The sequence below is a fragment of the Trachypithecus francoisi genome, unplaced genomic scaffold (assembly GCF_009764315.1).
Source record: "Trachypithecus francoisi isolate TF-2019V2 unplaced genomic scaffold, Tfra_2.0 Lachesis_group10, whole genome shotgun sequence".
In the NCBI taxonomy this organism is placed as follows: domain Eukaryota; kingdom Metazoa; phylum Chordata; class Mammalia; order Primates; family Cercopithecidae; genus Trachypithecus; species Trachypithecus francoisi.
The window spans coordinates 83,211,722-83,221,840 of NW_022681455.1; the positions used below are offsets into that span (position 1 = coordinate 83,211,722).

At 64.4% G+C, this 10,119-nt stretch overlaps 2 protein-coding genes across 9 annotated transcripts; both read right to left on the bottom strand.

Annotated features, from left to right (window-relative positions):
* Window positions 1–153: 153 nt before the first annotated feature.
* On the bottom strand, window positions 154–3,958 carry PRRT2 (proline rich transmembrane protein 2). Of its 4 annotated transcripts, none has more exons than XM_033218092.1 (4): window positions 3,713–3,947; window positions 2,059–2,993; window positions 1,527–1,659; window positions 154–1,363 (listed from the first exon to the last, which is right to left on the bottom strand). In XM_033218092.1, exons 2-4 carry the CDS (start codon window positions 2,926–2,928, stop codon window positions 1,353–1,355), a joined length of 1,014 nt encoding a protein of 337 aa, XP_033073983.1. In that variant the 5' UTR covers window positions 2,929–2,993; window positions 3,713–3,947; the 3' UTR covers window positions 154–1,352. The 4 variants fall into 4 exon arrangements, with proteins under 4 accessions (XP_033073983.1, XP_033073981.1, XP_033073979.1 ...); XM_033218090.1 differs by having other exon boundaries at window positions 154–1,659; window positions 2,059–2,820; window positions 2,908–2,993; window positions 3,713–3,894; XM_033218088.1 differs by having other exon boundaries at window positions 154–1,659; window positions 3,713–3,958.
* Window positions 3,959–4,868: 910 nt separating this feature from the next.
* MAZ (MYC associated zinc finger protein) lies at window positions 4,869–10,024 on the bottom strand. 5 transcript variants are annotated; one of them, XM_033218082.1, is made up of 7 exons: window positions 9,876–10,023; window positions 9,153–9,239; window positions 8,220–9,070; window positions 7,761–7,824; window positions 7,312–7,483; window positions 6,285–6,508; window positions 4,869–5,970 (listed from the first exon to the last, which is right to left on the bottom strand). In XM_033218082.1, the coding sequence occupies exons 1-6, from the start codon at window positions 9,909–9,911 to the stop codon at window positions 6,306–6,308; spliced, it is 1,413 nt and encodes a 470-aa protein (XP_033073973.1). In that variant the 5' UTR covers window positions 9,912–10,023; the 3' UTR covers window positions 4,869–5,970; window positions 6,285–6,305. The 5 variants fall into 5 exon arrangements, with proteins under 5 accessions (XP_033073973.1, XP_033073974.1, XP_033073975.1 ...); XM_033218083.1 differs by lacking the exon at window positions 6,285–6,508 and having other exon boundaries at window positions 9,876–10,024; XM_033218084.1 differs by lacking the exon at window positions 9,876–10,023 and having other exon boundaries at window positions 9,153–9,669.
* Between the last annotated feature and the right edge of the window lie 95 nt (window positions 10,025–10,119).

Consider the following 10,119-nt stretch of genomic DNA (forward strand, 5'->3'; position numbering starts at 1 on the left):
CATGCGCGAATAAGTGCGCAGGCTTCAGCCCACAGTAAAGATGGCCACCGGGACAGCGCATGCGCATACCACGCGGTAAGGTTCTGCCGGAAGAGAGGCAGCACCGCCGGGCCGGCGGGACGAACGCAGGAACCAACCGAGACTGGAGGCGAGTCTCATGCAGTCTCCGTTTATTGGTGTTTCAGACTCAGCAGCATCCGGCATACAAAAAGGGAGAAATCAGTTTGATAATAGCCTTTTTTTTTTTTTTTTTAAGAATTTTAGTTTTTTTTTTGGAAAAAAAAAACCCGCCAAATCCGAACCGCGTTGTAGCTCGGTCCCCGCCTCCTCAGCGGGCTGTCGCGTGCAACAAACCTCCCCCGTCAGCTTAGAAAATAATTATAGAGCGCCCCGCCCAGCCCCGCCCTCGCTCCTGCCAGTGAGCGCTTTGGTCCTATTTTTTGGATTCTTTCGTTACGAAGCACGTGAATAAATCTAGCCCCGACACCTTCAAGAAAAAACTCGTGGACTGGGGTTGAAAAGCCCAGGTGGGCGGGTCAACTCCAGCTGACCTGGAGGGGTCAGCGCCGCGTCCCTCGCTTCTCCCCTGCGTGCGTTCGGAACCAGTGCTCGCCACCCTCGCCCGAGTCCCCACACGAGGCCCGGCTTGCCAGCTCTACGACCTGCAAGACACCCTTGGGTGTCCGACCCTGGGTGGTCCCAGCAGAGAACAGTCGGAGCCCCGGGTTGGGGAGCCCTCTCCCAACACTGCTTCCCGCCCCCAAGCCTCATCTAAGTGCTGTCATTTTTGCAGAGTAAACGGTGACGGGAGGTTGGAGAAGAGGATGCTTAAGGGAGATGAGGAGGCAGGAAGAGGAAGGGGGAGGGACGTGGAGAGGAAAGGGGAGATGATAAGGGAAGAGAGGACTGAGGTTTGAGAGATGCCAAGACAATGAAAGTTGGGAGGAGGCCAAGGTGGAGGTCCAGAGAATTTGGGAGGCGGGAAGAAGTGCAGGGAGGCCAGGAGAGATGCAGGGAGGCTGAGAGCGCAGAGTTGGGGAGGTGTTCGGGGAGGTTTCCAGAGTGCAGGGAGGTTTCCAGAAGTGCAGGGATAGGGGACCAAGAGGCTGGAGGGGATGCAGGCAGAAGTGCAGGGAGGTTGGAACCAGTGCAGGGACAAGGGAGGCCTACAGTTGGCAGAGGAGCCTGGCAAGATGCAGGAGCAGGACAGAAGCTGTAAACAAGGCTGCTCAGGCTCCCTTGGTCCTTAGGGGTGGGGGCCAGGGCCATCAGTTGGGCTCCCCCCAGGGGAGGGATGGGCCCAAGGCAGCTCCCAACAGGAAGAAAAGTCTTGGGATGTGGGGCAGAGCCCCTCACTTATACACTGTGGGAGAGGAGAGGGAAGGACAGACAGGGGGGAGGGGGAGACAAGGAGAGACAAAGGAGAGGTAAGGAGGACAGACAGGAGAGAGCAGGGGCAGGGGTTAGTAAAGCTGCCCTTGCCAACCCTTCCATTCCTCCCCTGCCTGTCCCAAGCCCCCACTCACCGCCTAAGTTGATGACGCAGGAGGCGATGATGATGAGCACTCCCCCCACCAGTGCCACGATGCTTAAGAGCTTGGCCACACGGCCCAGACGCTGGGCCCCGTCCACGTCCCCCTGCTGCAGGCTGTTCCGGGACTGGGATTAGGGCGAGGGGTGGAGGCACATGGCCGGGGTCAGGAGAAGCCAGCCCAGAAGGGATCAGGTGGAAAAGTCATCCAGAAGAGAGAGGCCAGCCCCATGGATGGCAGGTAAGGGAGGAAGGAGGAGTGGAGGGGCAGGGGGAGGAGGGCACAGGTCAGCGAGGCTGTGTGACACATGTGTTTCCATATCCCTCCCACCCAAAGGGGCAGGGCAGTGGTGGATCAGAGGGTTCAGTCCTAGGGAGAAGCAAACAAAGGCCCTGGAATTGGGGAGGTGGGGTCCATGCAGACAGGAGAGGGTAAGGAAGGCATGATTACTCTTGGGGCTCTGTCACAGTGCTGGCGGGAAGCTGGGAGCCACAGCAGGCCTGGGCCAGGGTCCCATGGGGCTCACCATGACAGCATAAGCGAAGGCCACGATGTTGACAGGCCACATGGGGCAGAAGCAGGACAGGATGGCAAGGATGATGTAGTCCCGAGGTTTCTGGGTGCCTTCACCCCCCTCCACCCCAGGACCTGCCAGCTGGGAGCTGGGGTGGCGGCTCAGGCTACCTCGGGGAGATCCTGGATGCCCACTGTGCGCCCTTCCCATTCGATCCTCCTCAACCAGCTGCTGCAGCACTCGGGGGGGAGCCCCATTAGCTGGGGGGGATTTTTTTGAGGGTGGCGAGTGAGGCTCAGGGGCTGGGCCCTCTTCCCCATCGCCAGCCTGCAGGGGCACCACTGCCCCATTCTCTTGCTTTTCCTCCACAGTCTCAGGCAGAATCTCAGGGGTGGGGTCCTCCTGGGTAGGGAGCACTGGTTGAATGGCTGGCTTGGGGGTGGGCTGGGGAGCAGGCTCTGGGGCTGGTTCAGGTGGGGCTGCAGACTCCAGCCTGGATCCCTGGTCTGCAGTGGCCTCTTTGCTCACTTCTGGTTTGGACACTGTTTCTTGGCATGGCTGTTCGGGGCTGCAGTTGGCCTTTGATTCCCCTCCTAGGCTTAAGCTGAGGTCTGTGGCCTGGGCTGTTTCTGAAGCCCCAGCGGGGGTCTCTGGGGTTTCTGGAGCCAGCTCAGCCTTGGGCCCTGAGTCCACAAGGGCTGCAGTGGTGTCTGGGCCTGGCTGTGGGGCCTCTGGCTGCGGGGCCTCTGGCTGGTCTGGTACCCCTGCTAGGACGTGGGGAGGGCCAGTTTCAGCTTCAGAATGGCCAGGCCCTTTGCCTGGAACCTCGGGACTCTCCTCAACCCCCTTCATCTCAGAGACCTCAGAGCTGCTGGCTGCCATCTTGAGATGGGAGAGGGGAGAGAGCCCCTTTGGGGAGGATGGAATAGCAGAGACAGCGGCAAACCCTGGAAGAGGAGGAGATAGGCTTGGGGTGAGGAGGGAAGAGGGTGCTCAGCACTGCAGGCCCAATTGGGCCACATTCCTATCTCAGGGCCAGCCTTGCACTGCCTCTAGGAAGAGGAAGAAAGTTGGGGTTTCCTTTCCTTTAGGGTGGGACATCCCTGGGGGAGGAGTGCTCTACTCAAAGTCTTCTGCTTGGAGAGCCCTGGGGAAGATTAACCCTTTTGTAAACAGGACCTTCTCCAGGGTCTCTCCCTGGGTCCATCCAACAAGATCCAGACTCTCAGATCCCAGCACCCCAAAATTAACGAGCTGTGCAAACGGCACTCCGACAGGCAGACTGGGCAGAGGACCGGACATTCGCATTCCACTCCCTCTGCATTCTCCCCTCCTCCCTGGGCGCCCAGGCGGTGCGGGTTTTCTTGCTGCGCGTTTAGGGCGAGGACGCCCCCGCTTCTCCCGGGAGGACCTGGTTATCTCCTCCGATCCCCTGTCAGCCCCTCTCCCGGGGCTTCCCTCGCCTTCGGTGGGCTGGCGCCTCCTCCCGAGGGTTCAGCCTGCCCAGCACCACCACCAGCCCTCTAGACACCCGCACCTCTAGAGCCATTCAACCAGTGCTCCCTACCCAGGAGGACCCCACCCCTGAGATTCCCGTGCAGCCCGCCCGGCGTCGGCCGTCGGTCGGTCCACTCCTACCCGCAGCCTCAGTCTGCCCGGGTCTCACCTCGACGCCGGCCTCCGGACAGCTCCCGCTGCCGCTGCTGGCTTTTGCAGCAGCCGCAGCCCGGGAGAGAGCAAGTCAGCTAGGGAGGGAGGGAGGCGGCGGGTCTCCCTCCTCTCCCCTCCCGTGTGCTCATCACCTCCTCTCCGGTCCCCTCCCCTACGCTCCGCCGCCGTCGCGCGCCGCCCCCGCCCCTCGCGAGCCTCCGGCCCCTCCTGCCAGCCCAAGGGAGCCACGCGTTACCCAGGCAACCGGCCCGTGGACCACTCGCGCCCCCTCCCTGCCCCTTCCCACGTGCGCCTCCAGACGGGGCCCCCCGCCTCCTTCCTAAGTCCCGGGCCCCGCCCGCCAACGGTCACCGGGATCCCTGGAAGAGACGGGGGTTGGGGGAAAACGGAGAGGGTTCTGCGAGGAGACGGGACCAGTGAGACAGGCAGGACCGGGTGGAGGCGCCTCTACGAGCAGGAGGAGGGGAAGGAAGATGGGGCAAGACACAGGGAGGCTGCAGAGGAGGAGCAGGGTGGGGTTTCGAGAGAATGGACCCTGCAGAAAGGAGCAGCAGAAACTAGCGCTGGAAGGCTCAAAAAAGGGGCCCTGGAAAGGACGGAGCGGGGACAGGAAAGGGAATTCCAAGGGGCAGCAGAGACTGGGCAGAAAAGCCCGTGTAAACACGGGTGGCCTATGCCCAGGATGAGGGACAGGTGCAGCTTTCATTCTCTACCTTGCTGCTCTCAGTCCTAGGGCTCGGACTCCCCAGCCCTTCCGCAGCCGCATCCACCCACCATGGCCTCAGGGATGTGACGCGCCCGGGGAGGGATGCGGCTGGGGGCTGAGTAGCGGCCATGGGTGTGGACTGGGGATGGCGGCATTCCTGTCTGGCAGCTGTTTGGGTTTCTAACCGGGCCTCTTCAAACCTCCAGGGGCTATTCTGGGCCTGTCCCGATTGGGAATTCCCCAGAGACCTGGAACTTGCTCTCCACAGCCACAGCCTTGGCCCCGCCCTAAATCTGTGCTGCCGCCAGTAATGCTGGCCCTGGGGAGGGCGGAGCCAGAACCCCACAGCCGCACAGGGCAGAGCAAGGCTGGACTGATAAGACACCTGGCTGAGAAGAAACCCTTGGGGGTGGGGGCAGGTGCTTAGTGATGGCAATTCATTTAATCCAGAGCCAGAAACAAGATTTTATTTAAAATTTATTGTAATGGGGTCTGCGCAAAAGGAAGGGGTGGAGGGTGGGGCACATGCAGGGGACACAGGAACACGATGACATGGCCAGGGCCACTTCTGTCGTGGGGAAGAGGGATGAAAAGACAAGACCAGGGCTGGAGCTGGGGTGGAAAAGGGGAGGGGGACACTGGCTGCATTCCCCCGCCCCCAGGAAGCACCTCTAGGCCCTGGACCCCTCGCTCACCCTGGCCCCTAAGACTCCATCTCTTCTCTGCCTCTGGCCCTCCTGGCTTCTCCTTCTGCTCCCCTTGACTTTTTCCCCTGACAGATTCTCAAGTAGGACGATGTTCAGGGCTTGACCCCAAACCCCCATACCACCTTATGAAGGTACAACCTTTGCCGGCCCTGCTTCTGCCCCTCCTCAAACCTCACCGCTTTCCCTCTGGGACAGCTCTGATCCCCCTCCTTCCTCTCCTCCCTCCCCCTGGAAAAAAAAAAAAGGGAAAAAGAAAGCACCAACTCCCCGGGGAGGGGCTGCAGACAGCAGGGGGAGAGGACTGGAAGGAGAGAAGAGGACCGTCGAGGGAAAAGGCTCACAAGTCCCTGGGAGGACAGGGCATGGGCTTACAGAGAGGGAGAGGGGGTACGGGCAGTGGCTGCTCGTGTCCTCTGCCACCCTGCCCACTGTCCAGGGGACTTCAACACAACCGAGGGGACAGGTTTGTGTGGGGTCAGTTCTGATAGAAGAGAGGAGCAGGAGAAACAAATCGTTAAAACCTAGCGAATTCCCCTAAGAAAACATTTCTTCCTCTTTTCCTTCCGGAGGCTCCTTGGTTGGTGGGGAAATAGGAGTTGGTGGGAAAAGAGGGGGGAGAGGAGCCTGTACCAGGTAACTCTACTCCATTCTCCCCTCTCCCCCGCAACCAACTTGGAGCTCACCAGGGTTGGGAGGGAAGTGGCTGAGAGCTCACAGGCACCCCCTCCGCCCCCGAGAGGGAGCCCACAGCTGTGGGAGGGGCTGCTACTGCTGCTGCTGCTGCTGCTGCTGCTGCTGCCGCCGCCGCCGCTGCCGCCATTGGACAAACCTCACCAGTACCTGCACACGAAAAACACCACGGATCACAGCGCGATCTGAATGGCAAAAGCCTTGCCCTCACCCCAGACCTTCCCAGTTTGCTTCCCCTGGGACACAGCCGTTGCTCACTTCCTATCTGGTTCCCAGAGACCTCGGCCTGCATCCTCACCCAGCCAGAGCAGTTCTCCTCAAAGGTCCTCCCTGTGCCCAGAAATCTCCCTAGCCTGAGTGGTACATGGGCATCCCTCGCCTTCCTGAGATCCCCTATTGGGCCCTTTGAGCCCCCTTGTCCCCCACACCCCCATCCCGCCCCCCAGCCATGCCCCACGCCTTGCCTGGTGGGTGTGGGGTCCCCCTCAGCAGGTGGGCTGTGGCTGGGGGGCGTCTCCCGGGACAGGGGGGGCGGCCCCCACCAGATGGGTCTGCATGTGGCCGGCCAGCTGGGCAGGGGTCTTGCAGTGCACGCTGCACAGCTTGCACAGGATGCGGTCAGCCCGCGGGGCCTGGAGCCCGTGGTCCTTCACCGCGTGGATGCGCAGGTATGCTGCCGTGGTGAAGCCTATTGGGGGGTGGATTGGGATGGGGCGGGGGTCAGCCAGGCGGAGACCCCAGAGACGGGGCTGATCTCCTAGGCGGGGAATGCCCTCCTCAGATGGCCCTGTCCTCCTCCCACGGCATCCTTGGTAGCCTGGGGTTAACTGCTCTGCTGGGGTTCGTGGGCACAGCAGCCCCTCCCTGAGCCTGGGGCCTGGCTTGCGTGGTGCCCGCTTCTCAGCCTTGGTACCTACAGAGCTCACTCTCCATGGCCGGGAGACCTCTCCCAGGATGACAGGACACTGACTCCTAGCCACTGGCAGGGTTGACCCTCAGCAGAGACGGCTGTGTCCCCCTCCCTCCAGTGCCCCGCAGTCTCAACCCAGTTAACCGGTGAGTCTGACTGAAGGCAGTTTTCTCTGCTATCCGTGCAGGATGCGTGCTGGTAAATCCCAGCCCGTGTACTACTCCACCTGCCCCAGGAGCTGGAGACAAGACCTTGTGGCTGTGCGGCGGAAACCTTGCCTTGTGACCCTTGAAACTGGCTTTCTTGACTACTCCTTCCCCAGAGCAGCCAAGTTCCACTCCCGCTCTCCCCACGTATGCCCAGGAGGTTCAACCTCTCTGGCAGATCTCTCTTCCAGCCAGGACTTCTTAAGAGTCTAACAACGTTCATTCAGGTGTCCCCCGCTGCTCCCTTGACCTCTTGGAGGACTCTAGACGCCACGAGCTCTTGGCTACAGCACCCTTAGCCCGTATCTGTGGCAGGGCGTCTGGCCAGGCGCCCACCCTCTGCCCCTGGCCCTCCCGGCAGTCCTCAGCATGTACCTTTGTTGCAGAGCTCACAGACATGGTGAGGGCCCTGGCTGTGCACCTTCATGTGGTCCGAAATATAAGCCGAGCTCAGCATCTTGCCACACACGTGACATGGCACCTTCTCCTCGTGTCGAACTGTGTGCGCCCGCAGCCGATCCTTCGTGGCGAAAGCTGCCTCACATTTCTGGGGAGGGGGGAGGGGCGTGGGGGGTGTCACAGGAAAGTTAAAGCTTGGCGGGCTGGGGAGGGGGAAGCAAGAGGTTAAAGGTATCAGAGCCTTGGGGATCTTTGATCTGTAGGAAATGGGAGTGACATGATGAGGCCTTGAAGAAGGGATGAGAAAATGGAGTGAAAAGGCAAAGAGGAGAGAGAGAAAAAGGGGGTCTGAGAGGCCGAACTCAGACAGCTACCATGAGGATCAAAATCATGCAAACCAGCACAGGAGGAGGCGGGCTTCCTACCTCACATTTGAAGGGCCGTTCTGTTGAGTGCACTTGTCTGACGTGACTGTTGAGGTGATCCGGCCTGGGGACACGTTGGGGCTGGGGTTAGGGTAGAGGTGGTGCACCCCAAATCCGCCAACCTGCACCACAGGCCTTTCCGAGGATCCCTGCGCCTCCTCCCGGAGCCCGGGCAGTCACAGCGCCACTTCGGCAGGAAATCCCTCCCCTGGAACCCAGCCGCTGCCGCCGCCGCCTCCTCCCACGCAAAGCTTCCGTCAACCCCAAGGCCCACCTCCTCGACAAAGGACCACCCCTTGCTCCCTGGTAACCGGGAGAGGCTTCCTTCCTCCACCCTGGGAGGGGCTCCCCTTCCCCAACCTCAGCAGCCGCCTCCCTCCCCGCCAGCAACAGCCAGGCCACCTCCGTCGCGTCCCTCCCTCCCCACGGCCTAGCGGGCGGCCGAGGCCCCGTGCACACCGGGAGAAGCTCTTGCCACAGTGGGAGCAGTTGTAGGGCTTGTGCACAGCGCCGTCATGTGAGCGCACGTGGTAGCTCATGCGGTCCTTGCGCTTGAAGCGCTGCTGGCACACCGGGCACTGGTAGGGCTTCTCGTCCGAGTGCGACAGCTTGTGCCGGTTCAGGTGGTAGACGTCGCGGAAGGCCTTGCCGCACATCTCGCAGGCGTGGTTCTTCCGGATGCGCTTCCCCGAGGCGGTCGTGGTCACCACGCCACCGGCGGCCACTGCGGCACCGCCGCCGCCGGCACCCGCCTCTCCCCCTCCCCCGCCAGCTCCGCTCAGCTGGGGCACGCTCAGGAGGCTCAGGGGCACCATGGTGGGCATCTTCATAGCACCCGAGGGGACCCGGCCGGCCTTGGCTCCCGTGTGGATGGCTTCGTGCCTCCGGAGATTGTAGCCGTTCTTGAACTCCTTGGCGCACAGAGCGCAGATGTAGGGGCCTTTGCTCTTTGTCTTCTTCTCCAAGGCAGACGCAACCGGGGCCACGGCGACCGTCGAGGTTGGGGCTACGACGGCGGTGGCCGCCGCCGCGGCGATGGTGGCGGCGGAGGCGGGGGGCGCGGACTCGGCCGCGGGCGCCGACACGGGCGGGGGTGGCGGAGGGGGCGCCGGGGGCTGCTTCAGGGCTGCTGTGTCCACCGTGGAGGCAGCGGCAGGGGCCGGGGGCGCGGCAGCGACGGCGGCAGCAGCGGCGGCGGCGGCCGCAGCAGCCGCGGCGGACTCCTGGGCGGCGGCAAGCACCGGGAGCAAGTCCACCTGGAGGGGCTCGGCCGCCGGGGCCTGGGGCGTGGGCGCGGGCGCCGGCGCGGCCTACGGAAACAAGGCGCCGAGTGGGCCGCGGGTGCGGGCGGGCGCCCCCCCAGCCCGGGCCCCCGCGGCCGGCCCTACTCACCTGGAATGGACTCTGGGCGCAGCCCTGGGAGGCAAAGAAGCGGGACTGGAGCTCAGCCCCGACCTGCAGGGGGTTCTGGGCGTGACCCTGAGGTGGCGGGAAGGAGTTCATGAGGCCGCCCACCCCCCGGGAGTCCAGGCCCAGCACGGGGAAGGGGGGGGCCAGCAGCGTGCAAGGGAACACCGGGAACATGGCCTCGGCCGCAGCGGGGCCCCCGGGGCTCAGCGGGGGCCGGGGGCGCGGGCCGCGCGGGGCCCGGGCTCGGGGCGCCGCCCCCGGCCGGCCGGGCTGGGCCGCGCCGAACGCATGGCCCGCGGGCCGCCCCGCCGCCCGCGCACCCCGGCCGGCGGGAGGGAGGGAGGAAGGAGGGCGCCTTGCGGGCCGCGGAGCGCCGCGGCGACGGCGGCGGCGACGCCCCCTGGGTGGGGGCTGGAGGCCCCGCGGGGCCGGGGCCGGGGCGGGGGCGGGGGCCCGGGCGGCGGCGGCGGCGGCGGCGGCGGTGGTTGGAGCCTGGCGGGGCGGGGTGGGGGGAGCGAGGGAGCAGCCTCGGCCCCCGCCGCGCGCGCGCCCAGCCGGCGCCTCGGGGAGGGCGGGGGAGGGCGCGAGGGAGGGAGGGGGACAGCTGCGCGCGCACCGGGCGCGCGGAGGGGGGGTGGGACGGGAGGGAGGGCGGGCAGGAGGGGTGTGGGCAGGGGGGTGGGGGCGGGGGGAGGGGGTTGTTACCTGGAAGATGAAGCTGCTCCAGTTGCTGGGATCCATGGCGGAGGGAGGGAGGGAGGTGGCTCGCGCTCACCCTGGGGCGGGAGGAGGAGGAGGCGGCGGTGGGGGAGGGGGAACCCGGGGAGGAGGCGCGCGGGGCGGGCTGGAGGGGGGAGGTGGAGGGTGGGGGGAGCGGAGCACACTGCGCGCGGGGAGGGCGGGCGGGGGGCGCGAGGACACACAAGAGGCTGGAGCGGGCGCGAGCGCG